The following is a 21,734-nucleotide window of genomic DNA, read 5'->3' on the forward strand; positions in this document are numbered from 1 at the left end:
GAAGATGAAAATCCACGAGCTTCCGACAGGGATTCATCAAATATCGGACAAACAATTTCAATGCTCATCGTTCGGAAATCGATTGCATCCGTTTCAATGCGACCGTCGAGATGATTAAATCCTCTTGGATAATGACTATCGCACGAGGATACTTACTTTACCGTTTTGTAAATAATAAAATGAGATCCGTGAAAAAAATAAGTTGAAAAGATGAGTGAGAATTCTCTGCACATTAGATTTTGTTTATTGTTGAATCTGTGGTGAAGAATAGTCGCTTGTATGTGCAATCGAGAACCATTTAGATCAAGTGTCTGATCATTATTGGTGTTTTCTACTTGCGGTACTATTTATGCGCATATACTGTTAGTGGTAGACTCTATATATGTATATATAGACTATATATCGTTCTTTATGACAATTTCATAAAAGGTAGTCGATACTTGACAGTTCTGGAACACAAACACTCCTATACTATCATCAATATGTTCTACAAGTAGAAAAGTTTGATATTAATCAGACACAGTATACCCTGCATTTTAAAAGAGTATGTGTTTCAAACGAAATTTCAAACTTGCGTTTCTGAAACTGTATACTGCACATGGAAAGCCATTCCTCTGCATTTTCGGTTAATTGTTCATTAATTAGACTTTGCAACAATATTATATTAACGTGAACATAGTAGGCAGATTTCAGTAACTCACAAAATTACGAAATCTGCTAACTATGTTTTTATGGTTGGAAAGGAAGAAATTCCACGAGTATAATTAACGTAAATTTAAAATGAGATAAACGGAGACTCTCGAAAATGGGAAATGGAGTATTAAAGGACCGAAACATTTATGTCCAGTTTTACTTTGTGTTAACATAAGACGAACATAATACGAGGTTTCTCTTTTAATGTCTCGAATTGTCGTCTGGACTAATCTACTGCTGCTGCTCAAATAACGAATTAGATATTCAGTGGCTGGGAAAAGTTTCCAGCCAAACAGTAATTTCGACATATCTTTTTAAAAATATATATTACGAATACACTCTTGCTATACCAATATTTAGGATACACTGTTTCTCCAGATTTGGTGATATGGAAGATTTTCTTAATCTGTTCTCCTGTTTTTAACATATACCGGCCTGATAAAGTTATCACAAAGATATGATGAAATTACAGTTTAGTCGAAAACTTTTGGCAGCCATTGTATATGGATTTGTAAACCTAGTGTTTTTCCCTTCTAAGTAAGCATTAATTAGCTATTGATCTAATTTACTTACACCAGTTAAATAAAGATTACTAATTCTGTAAATGACATCCAGACTTCAAACGCAAAATCTATCGACTTCCAGTTTAAAGGAAGCCAAAAATCTTCACAGCCACAAAATCGTTAAAAGCCCAAAAAATACCTTAATTACAGACAGACGCGTCACTAAATCGGAAAATTGTAAAAATCAACCGAAACTACCGTTTACGAATACGTTTCGATTGATCGGCCGCGTTTTCATTTGCAACACAAGTCAAACATGATGGAAATGCGATGTCGGTCAGTTGTAAACGAATAAAAAGTACACGGTGTGCATTCGACTGTGCGGCGACATCTGGCATAACGTTAAATAAATATATAAAAAAGAAAAAAAAAGGAAAAACCAGACGGAACGTACAGAATCCGTTTTCGCGGCCGCGGCGACAGCGTGCGACTAGCACTTTGCAAAATTAATGCCGGTGAATTCGTGCGCGCACCGCCTTCCATCGACGATTTCGCCCGGAAATTTTAAATGCATCCTCGCCCGGAAATTTCAGGGCAACCGGTGAGATATATATATGAAGCGCGCGCGATACCAGCAAAGATCTGTCGTCGGCGCCGTGTGTGTACATTTTCATTTGATCCTCTCACTCCCGCCATTCACCATTCTACCTTTACATTTCACTTTCTTTGTACTATCTTCGCGTTACAACTCCAACTCACCCCCTCTTCGTACCTCTTCTCTCTTCGTTTTTACTTCCTACAAGCGACTATCTTCCTCGCCGTTTATAACGGTCCCTTTCTCCTTGGTATTCTGTTTCGTTCTATTCTCGTGCTGAACGAGAAACATAAATGTGAAATATTATCTCCGCGAACCCTCGCGACATTGAAGGAACGCACGTATTGATTGTGATCGTGAGACTGTGTTGATAAATCACAGTGCAGTCTACGCTCCTATATTACAGTAGATAACATCAATCCTTTTGTCCAGTATGAAAGATTTTGTTGTGGATGTTTTGACCATTGTTGATCTCTTCCGACTGACTAAACAATTTTAATTCACTCGAAGGACCACCCTTTTGTTAAAGGAAAGAAATTAATGACAATGTGAACTACTGTGCTACACAGTTTAGTGAAATGTGTTGAGAGTATCTACTATGTCTATTCTAAACTTCTAATGTAATAGTAAAGTCCAGACGACCCTGGACTTTCTCTTGTTTCAAGAATCTATACAATTTTTCTAACCGTCACGTGAGACGTCAGAATATCTCTTCAAAAAATAATACTGTGTCTAAGGAGTGCCATAAACTGTACGCTCGGAGTCCTAACAGTGGTTCTTCTTGTTTGAATATTCATCTATAACACTGAATGTAAGTTTACACGTGGAGACTAGAGGCGAATACATAATAAGTCGCATATTCCGTTCTTTATAGGGGAGAAACTTTAATAAATCTTTCCTTCACAAGAGGAATATTTAAAGGATATTAAATATTAAAATGAGGAATATTTAACTTTTATAAGAGGAAATAAAGGTTCCTCTTATATCGTTTTTCAAAAAATCATCTATGAAAGTAAAAGTTGCGTATACAAGGTGGGTCAATAAAACTGATCACCGTAAATGTCTCTAGAATTGTGAAAATAGAATAAACATATTTCGAATTATCGTTGTTTCACGGTAATAATATGACAAAGAAGAAACGCGTCGCTTTTCCTCGATTTCGAAGCCGAGGGATGAACATAAATCGACGTCAAGATATCCGAGAAATCTGGATCTCTTGCAGTCAGTCCACAATTATATGAATTCTACAAAAAACCGAAGGGATTCTCGATGTACAAGCGCCTTCAGGATCGACGCGATACTAGGCGGCCCGGAAAATAAGAAGGGCGAACATAAAGGAAATTCCTATGTGCTCCTTGCACACCGACGGAGGTAAAATACTTGGGAATTTCGCTGCTTTTTCCGGGCGCAGTGGGGTCGGACGAGGAGTAGGAAAGTCGAGGAATTGAAGCTGGGATATAGCATGCATCTGATATTCTTACAGTTTTTAATTTAAATTCTTGCAGCTTATAGCCTCTGGTTATGGAATATAACGACGCTTTGTCGCGTCGCTTTAATCGTTCTTTCGAAGATCCCCAGCTTTGTGGAATTAAAATGAATGTAGACGTAATCTTTGCATTCATGTGTACATTGCACAACATTCTTGAAAATGGTAAACGATGTACTGTGATAATACTAAATCCTTTGAATCCTAAAAGAAAGTTAAATATAAAGGACATGCTGATGAAGGTAATATAATTTGGCTAAGAAGAAATGAATTCTGCAATAGCAAAAATTAATCTAAAAGCAACGACCAACGTGAATGCAGCGTTAATATTGCATGTTACTGTAATCCTGATGCACCTTAGTACGTTTGTCTTAAGAAATTAAAATAGAGAAAAGACCGTCGATGTTGTATCAAGCCTAGTTCCATGACATGTAAAGTATTCACAAATAAGAATAGTGATAAACTACGAAAAGATTTATAAAGCCCATATAAAACTTTGACTACCGGTTAAACTTTATATACTTGCGGCTATAAGCATTACGACTAGTTTTGACTACAGAAAGTTTAAAATGTTCATACTTTTATACCACACTTTATACCATTTTTTACTACTTATATCAACTTGTATTACCACAAACACTATACACATATTGAACGTCGATATTTCTTAAGAAAATGTTTCTAATATTTTAAAGACTTTCGAATGATCTCTCAGATTTAGTACCTGTTTGGAAAATGTCTGAATACTTATGGGCGAAAGTACATTTCTTCCCTGACGGCAGATTAAAATATTCACCATCCAAAATGTTCAGGAATATAACTAAAAAAATATTGTACATTGATTGTAGCATTGTAGAATATTGATTATAGTTTATAGATTATAGAATTATAACATTTGAGTATTCTCAGCTTTAAGAAAATGAGAAACATACAATTACTGCTGCTTACTATACAAATTTTACATAAGTTTATGTTGAGTGGTTACGAAATATCCCAGCTTTATCATTTTCGCGGCTATGTATCGCAACAATGTTCAAATCAATAAAGAGAAAACGAAAGAAAAAACCTTTAGACGATCGAACGTGAACGCTGCCAAGACACATTTAGACTTTTTTAATATTCGCCGCAATGAAGGGCTGGACGCAACGTTAATTAACGGTTAATAGAAATTTCAGGTGGTTGTGTAGTAACGAACGTCGATTGGCGGCGCTCAGCCAGAAGCCCAGTCCCTAGTATCGATTCTCCCCGTTTGTATTAAGCGGGCCGCCGCAGAGATGAGGCTAAACTTCCGGCCAGAGGTAGGGCATAAAACCGCCAGCCGATTTTTCATCGGCGTATCGACGTGACGCGAAGCGGTTTACGAAGGGCCGGTTACACGCTCCGTTCGTCGACGCTGTCAGAGATTAAATCCCAGGAAATTGTTAAATCACGAGGACCGCTTTGAGAACGGCCTACCCACACGGAGGGGATAATAAAAGCCACGGCGCTCTTTCAAGGATAGAACTCTCCGGCGAGTCGGCCTCGACTTGCAGTCGTTGAATTATGCGAAAACTTGAGCGCAGGTTTTCCTGCTGGCCGCCGAGTTAAGAGGAGGGAACACCGGAAAGAACGTGTACCGGGTGTTTGTGGTTAATCAAGCACCGTTTCGATACATTCCGCGGATAAAATTGACAAGTTTGCGCACACTGACGCGTTTACGCGCCGTGGACGAGGGTTAAGATTACGCGTTATACCATGTGAACAGTTTACCTTGCTGACAATCATTTCATCGACACAGAATTTTTCACTTATCGACACGTTTAGATCACCGACAATAATTTCACCGAAAATGTTTACTTACCGATGTCAACTTTTAGTGCGTATAATAATTGCTGTTTTTATCTAGCCACGGACAATATGTGTATACAGGGTAACAAAGGTGTTGTAGATCCCTACAATGGGTCACTCGTCAGGTAATTTGCCCAAGGAGAATTCTGTTACTTTCTTCTTGTTATTTATGTGTCATTGTTTCATTCATACAGTAACGTTCACATACTATGAAAAACGTTGCACAACATCGTCCACACAATATTCAAAAACATTACATCATCTTAACGACAAAATTAGCTATTATATCACGGAACACCTTGTATAACCTCGTCTGTATAATCCCAACAAAAATTAGTTTCGCGTCCACGTACCTTAAGACATTTCTCTTCATTTTAACAAGTAGTCCTTCCTACGAAAAAAATCCTTTCCCTCCGTGGCAGTATATACAAGGGGCACAGAGGAAAAATCGTCTGAAACAGGAAGAAGGGACCCTGTATTACTCGTTTAGCAGGGACAACTGAATCAGCTTAGGCAAACGTTTGCGCTCATTCCGTCAGACGTTCCTCCCTCTTTCTCTCTGTCTCTCTCTTTAGCCCTCGACTTTTTCGTTAGCACGCTGACCCCCTTTCACCTGGAAAGCTTTTCATTTGACGTTCTACAATTTTAATCCCTAGTTTTTCCGGCTTCCTTCGTCCCTGGGTGAGGGAATTGTTGCGGTGCAACAAGGGGGTCAAGTGACGTCGACGAGCCACTCGAATGATCGTGGATACGAAAATAAGTGGGCAGTAACGAATCCCTGGCTAATGGCGATAAAAACTAACGTACGGGGATCGGACCACCGGTCGCAAAACTGTTCCCGTTCCCCTTTGTTCGCCATTGTGTATCATTCCCCATTTCTCCTCTGATAATACACGGGTCTTTTCTATGGGTCTCTGAAAACACTGTGGTCTTTTCCGTGGCGGACAATAGAATTTTGTTCTATGAAATCGCGATGAAACGCGGGAACGGCGGAAGATTCAATACAGGATTCGTAGGAAAAACCTTACGTTATTAATCAACTGTTCGTACGCTGGAACGTTGATTTCGTGAGTTGGGTTTTATTCAGCTTTGGTGATAAAGTTGTGTGTAAGGTCGGTTTGGTAATACATCTTATAAATTGTTAACTTTGAGATATCTACAAAAATTAACTTCAAAGGTGAGCTGTCTTTTTCTTTTAGATATTTGGTATGAAGTTCTACTGTTTTAAAGAAATCTTGTCAGAATTTCAAATAGGGCTATTTGCTAAACAATATATGTAGCAATATTTCATTACAGAAACATAAAACCCAAAGACTATTAGCTAAATTGTAATAGAAAAAGAATGTATTTAAAATATATTACTATATTTTTACGAAAACAATTAATTACTCATTGATACACTCAATACATCCATATTTTATTATGTTTTTCGATTTGTGTAAGCTTGATCTAACTTTGCCTCGTCTTTCTTTCAAAACGAATCATTGGCAATCAATTATGCATTTCTTCCTCACTTTTCTCTTGCTCTTGGCGAGGAAAGTATTTTTCGTCAGGACTGACGGTTTGGGTCTCCAAGCGCAGGGTTCATTTATTACGGTCCTCGGAGGGTACTTAACGTCATGATGGTGATACTTTCGTGCTTCGGAATGATCTTATTTTGTCACGATTTTTCGTGCAAATTTTTTCATCACCACCTCAAGATTAAACGATCTCCTAATTAAAAATCTAATAACAAAACATTACAGCAATTTAATAAAGATTGATTGAAACCTTACGACAAAATGGATATCATGCAAGAAGCAAAGTTCGTTATAACCGATGCTTAACGTTAGCATTGAAATGGAAATCATATTCTACGCTTTAATTTATAACATTTCCTAACGAGCGAAGTTTTCTTCGAAATTTTGTATAATGAATTCATACTGACGCAAACTTCCTCCGAATTAAATTACACCTACGTTCACTGCTCTCCACCGAGTTTAATTATATTGCGAATTATTGTTGACAGCAACTACACAACATTTCCGCCCAAAAGCCACGTGTAATTATAATCACAAACACAGTACGACACCGTTCATAATGTAACTTTCCCATAGAAATCCGCAGTACATTGTCAAACAATTTATTCTGCTCTGAAAAGATAATTCAAACGAATAGCACGAGATTATACACAGTGTGTCGAGAATCATGATACAAGATTGGGTAATCTGTCAGAAATAAGTACATAAATGAGAAATGTACAGGAAAATTTGCTCGTGAGAAGCTATATTTTCAAGAAAATCGAATTCCTATGTCCATTGTGCACACGTGCTTCAAGAACCACATGTCTGACCATATAACACTGTTTCTACTTGCATGCAATACAGAATATTGTACGTCATTATCAATTTCCTGTCTATCTTATCATTTTCTAGCTATGAATGTACATCATATTATTTTATAATGCAACTACCTCATTACAATTAATGTTCATAAATATTTAGACAAGTGTAAATAATTAATAATGGAAGTAAAATCTGTAAGATATGTAAAAGGTGAATTTTTAAATTCAACTTCCTCGAGAACCAAGCTTTAGGCAGTTATATTCAAAAACAATTATGTTCCGCATTCCTTGACAATTCGTGCACGTAAAATCATCTGTTTGTAGATTGTGCCATGATTTTAGATACTTCCCGTATAATTTACTCGTCAAGTTTCCGCGCGACTCACAGGGAAAACTAGGGAAACGTACGATCGGTCGAGTTTAATTTTCTCGTCGTAGGAACAAAATGGAATGGGAGTTTCTACGTCGATGCCTCTTTCCGTCCACGGGGAACAAGTTTTCAAGCCTGCCGCGAAGTTAACGGGGGAAACTTCCCGGTAGTATGATAAATATGGAAATAAGGCGACCCTGACGTAGCTACGGGGGCTCCGAAAGAAATAAAAGTGCAAACTTTCAAAGGAAAGAGCGTGGAAATCGGAGACAGTTTACTCGTTCAATTAACGGCAATTAATCCGACAGCGTGTAATTGCGATTCAGTTGAATACATTTGCTTGTTCGTTTCGGGTGCAACGATGTCACAAAATATTTTTGGTAAGGTCAACCATGCTGAGATTGCAAGCATACTTTGTATGATGTGTGATACAGAGTGATTCGTAACAGTTATATAAATTTTTTTATTCGTAACATGTATATAAACCGTGAAAAAATTTTGCATAAAAGACATATTAAGCTTTATTTTCAAGTTACTAGTTATTTTCGTATATTAGTATGAACTGCACAAAATAGCCGTCATGTGATTGAAGACCAAATCACAATCGCTGTCTTTAAATCAAATTAAACATTTTGTAAAAAGAACTTACCAAGCATTTTATTCGAACCGTTTGGTAGAATCAGTTATACTAGCTTAGACGTATTATTTTTCTGAATGTCCTAGGAACAAGGTAGAATGAGGTTAAAGCTATCTTCCTACCATGTTGACTGAAATGGAACAAAAATTGAGTTGCAACACTAATGCCATCAACAATTTGTATAATCTGACAAATTTCCATGGCATCTATGATCCCATGAAACTACCGTGCATCATCCTCTAACAGAAAACACCTGCGCAAACGATCCACAAATTAACAATGAAATCAAAAGGAATTTCTCTAGTGAAGATAACATCAGCATCATTATCGTCGGCATTGCACTCCATAAAGTTAGCCTCCAGGAAGCTTGGAATTTTCATTCTGTCGTAGATTGCTCGGTAACCGCCTACGTGGCAAGGCCGCAGACGGTTCACGCGAGATGATGCACAGATATTGCCCATCCAGCCGTTCCAAGAGGGTCGTGTTGCGGTCTGTACGAAAACAGAGAGAGTAGCAACTGCTTCCGGTTAAATGGCGGATATTAAATCAGACCATCCGAACAATCAGCGACGACGTTCGCTCGCCGTTTTTATCGCGGCCTACTCCGCCCATTCTCGCCAATTAAGCCTGACGTATCAACACACGAAAACGATCCGACAGTAAATAATTTCAATCGATCTGGATCTGATCGCGGAATTCGACGCGGTAATTGGCAGGATTTGGTTTTACGGCAATTGGATCAGCGGGAAATCCAACTGGGCCGTCCGCGATGCGGTTCGTGAATTACGTGATTTAAATTTCACCCGGGTGTTTTTGTCATTGAGCGAATCGGGTATTAAATGAACAGTAGTAATTACAGTATTCTTTAGTTGGTCCTGTATATCAGCTTGCAAATGGTAATTATGTAACTGATCATTTTTTTTTAGCATTTATTTCGGATGTACGAGACAGAAACAGCGTTGAAATGAATACCAAATAGTTTCGACGGATTTAATCATTTTATTTTGAGCACTTGGGTTCCATAGACCTTATTAATAGTGAATAACATCGGCGTAACCAGGGGGCAGTTCTTCCCTTCCTGCTAGAAGGAAAAAAATTACTTTTGCCTTACCTTAGAAGGGAAAAATTGGATTTTGCCCCCAACAGAAGAGAAAGATAATATTATGAAATTTACCTTAAGATAAATTTCGCTGCCCCCTCCCTGCCACACCCGATGATAACCGAGCTACGCCCATGGTGAATGAACAGGGGGAAATTCAATCTTTATAAAAGATTATTCGAAAAAATATCTTTATAAAAGTATATTCGAAATAATATGCAATAATCGTTCTTAAAATACATTACGGTGAACAAAGTACAGAATTTACAGAGTAACGATATTCCTATTTTTTTTTTTTATTTTCTTATTTAAATAGCTAAATATGACGTCTCTGACAACGAGTGCTGGCACCATTTCAAAGAAATACTTCAAAGAAATACTAAATACTTTCAAGTTCTAGCCAGATTCTAAGCATATTGGACCACGGTAACATTTTATTGTAATAGATGTGGTACTACAAAATACCGTCAGGAAATGAAGGTTTAAAGTTTTAAAGAATCCACGTTCGTTGCTCACTGAATAAGTTATCGTTCAGCCGGCACAGCAGATAACACGGCTATCTCGTAAATCGGAAAATTCGATCGTCGAAACGCTTTCCCGTGTACAATGTGACGAATGTATAGGGATGGCATCTTATTGTCCTCTATACCGGGAGAAAATTGGAAATTCCTCGAAATAAATGCTGAAATGACCGGGTCACCGTGCTTTGCGGTATTGGCAAGTAATAGGATTTCAAACCGATTTCAATTGATCCCCGATGCATCGCGGCAGTCGATCGCACTCCCGATAACCAGACGACTGTACCCCCGGCCCCGAGGAAATTGGTGTAATTCGGTCGAGGTCCATTCCACGATCCCCGCGTTATCGTCAGTTTCCGGTGGACTCCCTGCAGGAATGACAACCCGATAATTCGATATGAATTTCTTCGTGCGTGTGGGGTTAAAAACGTTCGCATAAAGAACGACCGGTCTATTGTTTTCGGATCTCGAATGCATCCATATTATCGTGTTTTCGCTTTCGACGCGCCGCGGTTCACGGTATACACGGCTTAATCTCTGAAAACGAGATTACCGTAGATCCATGTGATCATGATTTAACTCTTTGTGTACTCACTAAAATAACCCAATGTGGGTAACAAGAATGTCCACACTCTTGATGGCTTAAATTGCTGGTAACTGTTATAAACAAAGCTTGAAACGGTTCCGAAAATAGTTGTTTTAAACTGTTATATAAAGGTTCCGACTGAAACAGTTATGAACCTTTATTCTGAGTAAATTCCCTATTCAAAAACACGCAATGTTATAGCAAAAACTTTTTCCTAGTCCCTCTAGTTGCCGAGACATTAGGAGAAAAATATTTTCATCTCACAACTTCGGGGGCTGTTTTCACCCCCTTAACATAGTCGATGGCCGATAAAAAAATACATATTAAATATTTCTTGGAAGACTATCTCCCATATAAGTTACATTAAATTCAGTCTGTGTGGGTTCAGTATGATCCCTTACAAGATTATATAACATTCTCGTAAAAAAATTGTAACAGTGGATTCCTTGTTAAAAAACATAATACAAGAATCTGAAATACTACAATTGAACTCGACTAAAAGTTTCACACAATCCAAGAATTTCTGAGCAGAATAGACTACAATTTCGGTTGCATTATTTCTCGGTCATATGAAATCTTCGAAGACCGACATTCCACGTTTTCACTAGTACGTTTGTACCTGTATTTCATATTTCTGGAGAGTAATGTACAAGATGTAAGGCACTTCTTCGAGTTATGCATGCTCAGCCTCCGGAATATCAAGTGAAACCGGGGGGGAACCGTGGAAATAACATGTTACACGCGTCTCTAGAACGCGAAAGATTTCAGATTCTGTTTCGAACAAATCGTGCAAAGTCGGTTGATACGATCGAAGACTACGCGCGCGGCATGTTTCCCCGGAAGCTGACATACAAGGATTCAACTGAAAGCTTCGGGGAACACACGGGCTTTTAGCTCGAACATAGAATTCGCGTGAGAGGAGTTCACTGGTATGAACCGGTTTACGGTATACTTAGCGAAGATCAAACCACGCTAATGAATGTAATCCGGTAAATGCTTGACTAGTACTGACGACGATTACTTAGGAATATTCTCGGTACTAATATACCGATAGTTTAATGTTAATATTTTAGATCTGATTTATTACGCACAGTGCATTAATTCTATGCTTGTTTCTGAATTATAAAATTGTCTTTCAAAATGCGATACATTTAAGAAGCTTCTCTTTGATATATTCAAATTATAAATATTGAATGGTCTTTTTAACATACAAATTTTGTTTTAAGCACTACCAGTGTGACCTTAAAAACACAACCCTATATTGAAAACAAAGAAAAACCATCACAATTGAAAATTTAAATATATTTGTTCAACTGATCAGTAATAAATAGTACCTATGTATATGGAGAAAATGATGGATTGTCGAATAATAAAAATTAATTTCAGCAGTGAAGAGTTAATGACGCCTGATCACCGTACCCCGAATGACTTTCAAAATGGGATCGTTAACTCTTAATTCTCGAACAGTAACGATCTAACGCTCTCGGTCATCGATAGCGTCGAATCGTCTTTCGGTTTACGAGGAATTGTCCTTGCTGACGGTGAACGTCCTACGAGGTGCGTTCTCGACAACTTCGAGGGAGATAGATCGCCTATCGGCATCGAATCACTTCCGGGAAAAATACTCGACGAAAATAGAGTGGTCCGGCGTAACTCCATGATTTCGAGCTTCCTCTAAGGTTCCTCTCGAGGGTATTTACCCCTTGACTACGTTCGATCGGAGTGACCCTCTCACGAGGACGTTTACGTTTTTATGTAGTTTCTGTCTCAGAAACCCGATTTCCTTTACACAGTTTCAGGAACGAGTGGAAATACAGTTTTCTGGAGATTGGAGCGTACTTCGAAACAATTCAATAGTGAAGTCTCTTCGATTGGCAACGAATAGTATCTGCTCTGAAGTATACGTATAAATGATCCATTATTTCTTTCAACCCTATTCCTATGACTATTGGGAGTGACCCACAATAGGGAAACTATAGGTTGCGATTTAGTTGAGCACCGCTGGTATAATTTCATGCTTTCAAATGCCAAATTGTAGAAATAAGAAAGGGAATGTTAGCTGTACCAATAAGTCAACCACCATTTCTTTACGAAATATGTATTCGTTTCTATTGGAGTCAAGGATCTATACCGACTATTTTAATTGTATTTGTCAATTTTCTTCATCGGAGGGTCGGGAGGATATTTTCGATTTAAAATATATCGATTCGAAATTAAAAGCACAGTGGATTGCTTATTGGTATACCCAATACAAGTGTAAGATTTGTAATAATTCAAAGATGCTCCATTAGAAAGGGTTAATAAATTGATCACATCGTATATATACAAAGAATTTTCCTACTAATTTCTGTCTTAAAAGTGGCGGACATTGTCGGAGAAGAAGGGCGAATATTCTTGAACTAACAAAGTCTTCTATTTTCATGCGAAATAAATAACAAGTTTAAACAAATACAGTGGATTGCTTATTGGTTGGTTGTATTGTTCAAGTAAAAATGTCGAAGAACTTCTAAAGATTATTTGATAGAATTCAATTCTGCAAATTGGTTCCACGTTACATCTGAGATTCTTGAAACAAATATTACATTCCCTGGTCTCGCAGACGCGGTTGCGCGTTTAGGTATTTGTCGAACCAGCGAACGGAAACATGCGTATATGTAGTATATAAGGTGCACGGGAAACGAGAGCAATTTACTTGTCAGGCGTTTGGAAAATTTTCTTGAGATACGTTCGAGGGAATACTTGCAGGTTGTTTCTCATCAGGTTCTTAACGAGTTCGTGATATGCTGCCTTCGTCTATTCCATTCGAGGGAATAAAAAACAACGCACAGAAATACGATATCCTGTGGTGCAATTAGAGTAATCTGGTATAATACAATGCACAATGAGTGGCTGATGGCGAATCGGTAAACCGGTGACGCGGTTGAAACTGTCGATCGTGCGGAAACGTTGGTTTAAAGTAATCGGAAAGGTTGCTTGTTAAACATTTCGGCAGCTGATCCTCGTGGTATTATTGCTTGTTTCGCGATTAATAGCGTTTTGTGAGATAACAGCTCGTTAATGCTACTGTGTTCAGTAGACACTAACTAGGGTGTAGAAAATTACATTATTTTATTATTAGCTGAGAAATGAGTAATTTATTATTCCATTATATTTTTATAGAATTGATAATGTGATCTCAAAGTGAATTGAAAATGTTTCCTTATCCTCTCTTCGATGAAAATGGTGTAGAGTATTAGAGAACTATGGAGGATACTGTTAAAGTAGCATAGGTCCATATTTTTCTTAGGAATGAATATTAAATATGGTAAAAAATTGCAGATTGGTCATTAATTCACTAAAGTTTGGACTATGTCACATGATAAAGTTCAGACAAGTCATTCATCAAAACAAAGCTCAAACATTTAATGGACATGGTTCCAAAAATAAAAATTTTCTTACTCCTATTCGGCACATTATACTACAGATTGTTTTATTCACTATGAATTCATGTTTCCAAGAAGCCACGATTTGACATATACCTTCAGGAGGTCTAATATGCAGACAATCAGCGATAATCGTTCCGTTGCTTCAATTCGATTATTCTGCTAACGTTCTCTACGAACCTGCAGGATATTAACTCCTAATTTCCGTGTGAAACAGGCTAGGTAACGTCAAGATGTTTAATTCGGCCGCCTTAATTGCGAAACGAGATAATCCGTTTGTGCGAAATGGTTCAACGCACACCCCAGCTTGGGTCAAAGCTCAGTCCGTTGGATCTCTATGACCCACAGTTGAACTCAAAGATGGTGCCGGATGCCAAAGAGGCGGCATATGGGTCTTGGTGGCACCAGAGGAGTAAATAATCGCTCGATCTGCTGGTGTGGTCATCAAGGCCAAGATACCACAAATCCCTGCGGGCATACGTTATGGCCTGATCTACCCTACAGTTTCAGAAAATACATTGTGTACAATGTTTCAACGTTGCAAGACATGTGGTTTCTTGTTATTAATAGATAGACGTTTATAGAAACAGGATTAAATCGTCTTTAATTCCATGTTAACCCTAGAAGGACACTATGGAGTCGCGACACCACAAAATAAGGAAACAATATCAAGCGAAGACCACTTTAACATACGGTTCAGAATAATTTTTGCATTCTGATATCTTTTTTTTTAACACCAGAACTACCAGCGTTGAATGTTTACTAAATTATATTGTATAATATACTGATACATACAATATGAAATACAATATAACATAAGATGTATAATAAATTGAAAGTTAACATAAATTCCGATAAAAGCACGTTTATGATTTTAGTAATTGAGGGGCTCATAACGAAAACTGTCAAATATTTCGGGTTTTGTGATAACAACTGATTCTATTAACTGTGGTACCTATACTACCACAAATGACCCATGTCTTGATATATTCTGAAAAGAAAATTTGTCCATTTTTAAACTTCTTATAGACGCCAGAGTATTTTTTTACTCTCTTAGAAAGCAACAAAAATTTACTAAAATCGTTTCTGTTATCAGCCCCTCAATTGTAAAATAAGATATTTGAAATCTGTCATTTTTATGAGTTCGTTGGTTCTAGCGTTAGACGAAAAGAATATGCTACAGTTACCTTTTCTCCAAATATCTAAAGAAAAAACGAGAAATAATTTTTCAGAAATTTTCAATAATGTTTAAAATATACATATCTTATTTTAGTGAACGCAACAGTGACATTCTAGAGTTAATCGGAATAGAAGTAAATTAAGTTTAAAAACGTATTCGCCCTATGCAGTTTATCATGCTCAGTTTTAAAAGGATTTTCTCCATTTCATTAAGATAGTATTCCATTTTTCTAGTAACATTTTAGATAATTCCTTAACGGAAATGAATATTTCTTCGGCGATATATCAATGAAAGACAAACGCCAGCAGGCCAGTATGACTCCCGTATGATTAATCGACAAAAAAGTGAACATCGTATCGTTTTCTTCCCGCTCGAAATGCCACGGAGAAATTATAAAACTAACAAAAGATACGGTTGGGGGTGGTAATATACGGTTTTCCGCGGGACAGCGAGGAAATTTTCAGCCGTCTATGTTTTCCGCGGCGTAACTTTCCGGCAATGAAAGATGGCCCCGCGCCCAGAAACTCAAGTGATCACGAGGCGCTTGGGAAATCACAAAAACAATTCGCGCCCTGGGGAGTAAAACAGATCGCCGCCGAAGCACCGAACGCTTTGTTTCGACCTGTCATTGTGCGATAAGTTGAAACGCCGATTGTCACCGTTCCCCAATCTATGCGCCAGACAGTGCTTTTAGCGTTAACGAATGCTTTCAACGAGCTCCTCGTGTCCAGATATCGGCCCCGAAATTTCTGAATACATCTAGATGCATGTGTTTACACATATGCTGCTCGAAAACTCTTCCCTCGAATATGGAATTTCAATTGTTAATCGAATTTTTTTATTATCCGAGATTTGATAAACGAGCCTGGTTTCTTCGGATACGAACTGTTTTAACATAAATTGTGTTCAGACTATGATAATTAAAATTTATGAGGAATGAGGACTTTATCATAATCTGAATAACAATAGTTTTTGTATAGTACTGATAATGATAGAACGTCAAGGGTTAAACTTTTTATAGTTAATGAAGAATTGAGAACTGAAACAATGATATTAATAACTGTATTTTATTTTGAACAAAATGGTCGTTTTCCGATTTAAGTAGAAAAGGTTACTCTCCAAACGCATTGCAACGATAAATATAATTACATTGCACGAAACTGCGGCGAACATTATGGGATCTTTTTGTGAATAGAAAGCGAACATAGGATGTATTCAGTCTTCTTCTTTTACAGATCGATTCAACAGCAGACTCGACGATTATCTACAAGATACAGTTACACCAACGTTACAGCAAAAGATTATGTGAAAGTGTATATCAAAATACATCCGTAACATGAATAAATGTGAGTGAAAGACTAAAGGGAGCTCAAAAGATAATCAAATGTTGTCTTTCAATTCAAAACAGTCAATTGAAGCATCCTCAATAAAATCAACGAATCACGTAACTTAAAATTGTGAAAAGCTATAACAAAAATTGCCCAGCGTAATAAAAAATGTTTAAAGCACAAACTACAGAATCAAAGAAGAATTAACAAATTTTTTAGCGTTTCGAGGAGTTTACACCAACTAACCGTGTTCTTTCGAGTCAATATGATAATCAATTAAAGTTTTCATATCGAGAGGAGTTCATTCTAAAGACGTCATATTCTCAATAAAGTAAAAGCTCCAATACGTTAAGAGAGGATCAAACGAGTCTGGCAACAGCGGACGGACTTCTTAAATTGCGTTTCCCAAAAGGAATTCCACTACAAGGAACCGGAACACGAACGAATTCCTGCGCCAGGACAAGTTGCTTGACCGAGTATTTACGAACAGCACGATAAAAGGAGGAAAAAGAGGACACATCCCATTTGAAATGTTCTCTCTTAGCGAATAAACCATGTTCCAACAACAATATTACTGCGAAAGTCACAAGTATAAAAATACTTGCTTTCCGATGTAAATTTATAAGAAATATAGAAAAGGTAGAAAAAAAAAGGCACATAAAAAAGTTACATTCTTCAAGAATATATTCCGACTTATAACTGGAAGAGAGAAATGCTACGACCGCACTCGATGAATTCGTACTCCTACAAACGTTTGAAAGTCTACCGTGGAATTATTCAGTGAACATAAACCGTTTTAATGATACCAAGTTAATAGAACAAAAAAATTTCAGAAAAAGAATTTAATCATATACCATGTAAAATACTATCACTAGTGTCTATACAAATAACACACAGAAAAGGAATTGATGAACAAATCAATTATTTGTATCGAGAACGTTAACGAAGTTTAATCGAAATTTACGAAGATCGTTCAAAAATATATACATCGTCGCAGAGATATACAGAAAGAAGGTGGTTCGACAAAAATTACAGAACAGCGATCGACGTAGGTGAAACGACACCAATATCGACGTTTACATGCCTCGAGTCGACCCAGCTGAATCTACGAGGCGTAAAAACGCGATCCCAAGGTGATTGCGTCTCGAGCGAGAGGACCCCAGATTTCCGACGAAGAGTTGCCCGATAAGTCGTCACGGTGTGCGGATTGGGGCGAATACTCGGCTACATCGGCGGACGACCGTCGGTGGGGGCCGCCAACATGTCTCAGTCCGGTTCGGGTGGCGTGAACGATAGCCAGGAACAGAATCAGTCCGGGCAGACGATGGAGAATCAACAGACAGCGTGTCAGAATGGGCGAGCCGAGCCGCCGGCCGATAACGCCAAGCAAGATTTGTCGAACGGCTTCGAGAATCGAACCATTGAGTACGACAGATTCGCGCAAGATAAATCGAAACAGAATCCGGTTGCCGTCGGGCAGAGTCACGAGCAGCAGCAGAACCAACAGTCTAACCAGTACCCGACTGGAAGAAAGCAGTCCGTAGTTGGTGTCCCCGAAGACAGACATCCTCCAACCGGACAGCTACCTCCGCAACAATATACACAAGAGAAACCAATGATCGAGAGAACGCAGCACGTGTCTCAAACTAGCACTCAAACTTTACCTGTTCAAGCCCATCCTCAATTCATACGCGACTACGATCAGACCCAGTACACCCAGATACGAAACCAATTCGAAGTCAGGCCACAGATGTACTCTCAGCAAGCCCAGTACGCCGAGAGGGCCGGCTACGTGACCAGAGATGTTACTTACAGAGATCCGACCCTGTACCAAGGAGGCGCAACGAATCCGGTGTTCACTGGCCAAGGACAATACGTAACTGTTCAACACGGATCACAGATACCTTCACAGTCGGCTAGCCCCCAGCCACCATATTATTCCGGGGTTGTAGTACCGCAGCCGTCAAGCTACGCTCAGTTTGGCACACCGCCTCAGTACTCGTACAGCCAGTATCCCCAAACGGTTATGAACGCGGTTCCATACGGACCCCATGCAGGAATATATCCTGGTCAGCAGTTTGGTCAACAGTCGCCTAATCCTCAGAGATTCTCGCAAGAGTTGGGCCAGTATCAAACACAGCCGATAATTCAACCGATCGCCCAGAATGTGGCCCATGGGATCGCGATCGCGACAACCGAGCGGCCACCACGTGGACCGAAACCCATGGTCCCGCCGCGAGGCAATTCGAAGATCACCCACGATATTGGCCACAGGAAGTCGGCAAGCGTCGACGTACCGGGACTCCAGAAGTCCAAGTACGATCACGGTCAGAATCCTACGCAGGAACAGATACATCGCAGCGACGGTGCGATTATTGTCCAAGGCCCACAGATTATCACGGACGGTCAAGACAGGAGGTACCTGAGCGCCATTAATCAGACACCGAGAACAAGGCAGGATGGTTTGTACGTGGACGCGAACGGGGATCCGCCAGGACGGGAAAAAATGTGCGATCCTGTGCCACCGGACTGCGGTCTGTACGTCGGCAGGCCAGAGCATAGAAAATCTATCTCCGTGGACGTGACGTCCAGCTTCCAGCGGCGTAACGACACAATTACTTTCACGTTCCCCGGCGACACGGCCCAGGAAATATTAATGCCGGGAAGGAAGACCGGGACTATGGTCGATCCGAAACGAGTAGTCGAAGCCAGTCAAGTGTACCCGCCTGATCAAAGGCGATTGGATACGAGCCTGAGAGTATCACCGATGGCTTTTGATGCGAGACAGGAGAATCGGAAGAGAGCCCTAATCAAAGAGTGGCAGCGATCCCGCAAGAAAACAGACGATCCGATTACTTCGACGAGCACAGACGGTCGCCTATGACTATAGAGGGGAAGAGGATGGAGGACGTGAGAAGGTCACCGATGCCGTTCGTGCCGATCCGCGAAGCATCGGTGGACCGTGCCGGCCAGAAGAGTCCGTCGTTCGTGAATCAGAATTTCGAGAAGACCAGACAGGATCTCGCGATATGGGCAGAGCAGAGGCAGCGGCAAGAACTCGAGAAGAATATGATTCAGAATCAATTGATGTCCACCAGTCCGCGTTCCCGCACACAATCGGAGGAAAGACGAGACCTGAGACCCTTACACCCGGTGGAGGATCGCAAAGAAACGAGAATGACGCAATCAGCCTTCCAACCGCTTCCCAATATCAGTCAAAGCACCATTATGGAGCAACGTCGTCATCTACGTCACGTTAGCGCGGATCTAACAAAACACATGGAACTGTCCAGAAAAGAATTCGACGATCAGCCTATCAGCGGCTCGGTAGCTAACCTTATACCAGTCGTGAGCACGGTTCCTTCGCAAAGAGCTAGCCCAAACATATGTCACCAGTATCCAGCCCTCAGCGAGGCTAAGTTAGACACAAAAACTGTGCTGACCGTGGTGACAGACTTCGGCGACGCGAACCTAAACAAGCCGATCGATCAGGTGGATCACATAATACACGGCCACCGCAAGAGTTATAACGCCTCGAGCAATCTGTTGACGCACAGCAAGAGCCAAACCGAGAATCTTCAGGCCCAACTCGACACCCAGAACGATAAACCAGATTTCGTGCAGGCGCAGCAGCAACAGATGCAAAACCAACGGAGTCTGGACCTAATATCCGAAAAGCTCAACCAGTTCGAACGAGAGCAAAGCGATCTACAGGCGAAGCTGCATTGTCTACAGAATCAGAATCAGATTCTCGACAAGGTGGCGCAGTTTCAACACCAACAGAGCGATCTGCAAGCCCGTCTGCAGAGTCTACACGCGCAGAACCAATTGTGCGACAAATTGCAAAGATCCACGGATTTTCAACAATATTCGATCGGCAACGAGATTCATTCCGTTCTATCGAACTCCATCCAGAACCACCAGGAACAGCCCGATAAAACCGGCGCGACGCAAAGCCAGCACCAATCCCACGGCCATCATCAAACATTATTGACCGCGTCCTATTCACAGAACTCTAATCATCAATCCTGCCAATCATCTGTCCGCGAGAAACTCTCGCCCAGGCTTCAACACGATACCGGCGACCCGAATTCTATTCAGATACCGAACATGTCACAGATGCCGTTGCCGTGTCTACCCCAATTCGAGCGTGCCGACACGTCCCGTACTTCGTTCACGCAGTTCCATCGGCTTCAATGTCAGATCGACGGTCACGATGGCGTTTCCGCGTCAACCGGCGGCGCTTCCGTGAGCTTCACCGGCACATTGAAGAAAGTCCCGCCGGAAAAACCACCGAGGACCTCGTTGATCATTCAGTCCCCGGAATCGGAGGTAAGAATACCACGAGATTCAGTTACGTGCTTTCTGGATGTTCCTGTTGCATGCGCGGACACACTGGCATACGTAGTCGTGATCTAATGATTTGGGCAGACCTTTAAGCTACGATAGATACACGTTTACGAAGAAATTTTATTGCACTATGATTTGTTCATTTGGAATTATTTTTAATAAAAGATGGAAGTGTTTAGTAATATTTGTTTTAGTTAATTTTATCGTTTTTAAGTGATACAGTTGTGGAAGAGATCCAGAAATCTCGACCGACTATTATTTATAAATGTTTTAAAAATAGACAGTTGGAAGGAAATTGTGCGCCTTTTTCCATAATTGTATCACTGGAAAATTTTGGTATTAATAGTGTTTTCATGAGATGAAACTATTGAAATATCTTAAATTAATCTTTTTGAAGGTATTTATAGATGATCTATGTGTGATTTTTATGATAAGAGAGTAATTTGATTAATTTTAGAAATATTTAATAAGGGTTATCCAATAGTACCTTTAAGGTTTTTGAGATTTGATATTTTGCCAACCCTTGACATTTCTTATCTTTTCTTTTATTTGATAGGTTGAATGTTGGGCAAATATAACTATGGATACGTACATACACAACAGAACAATTTAAATTATTCAATCCTATTACGAAAATCAGCGTTCTATAAAAACTCCATTTCGCAATGTTCCTGATTTCTTCGGTCAACACTTAATGTAAAAACACTTGATAAATTGAAATCAAATAATTGTGCCGAACTTGCAGAGATAAACGCACTTATTTGTACAAATGTAATTGAAAATTATGACTCCAGAATCGATACTTGCAAACGTATTC

At 39.6% G+C, this 21,734-nt stretch overlaps 1 protein-coding gene across 1 annotated transcript; it reads left to right on the top strand.

Annotated features, from left to right (window-relative positions):
* The first annotated feature begins 17,828 nt into the window (after positions 1-17,828).
* LOC107194106 lies at positions 17,829-20,986 on the top strand. Its single transcript, XM_015583676.1, is given in 2 exon segments — positions 17,829-19,365; positions 19,368-20,986. Coding segments are annotated over 2 exon segments (3,156 nt in total).
* The last annotated feature ends 748 nt before the right edge of the window (positions 20,987-21,734 follow it).

Source organism: Dufourea novaeangliae, unplaced genomic scaffold (genome assembly GCF_001272555.1).
Source record: "Dufourea novaeangliae isolate 0120121106 unplaced genomic scaffold, ASM127255v1 scaffold12, whole genome shotgun sequence".
NCBI lineage: Eukaryota > Metazoa > Arthropoda > Insecta > Hymenoptera > Halictidae > Dufourea > Dufourea novaeangliae.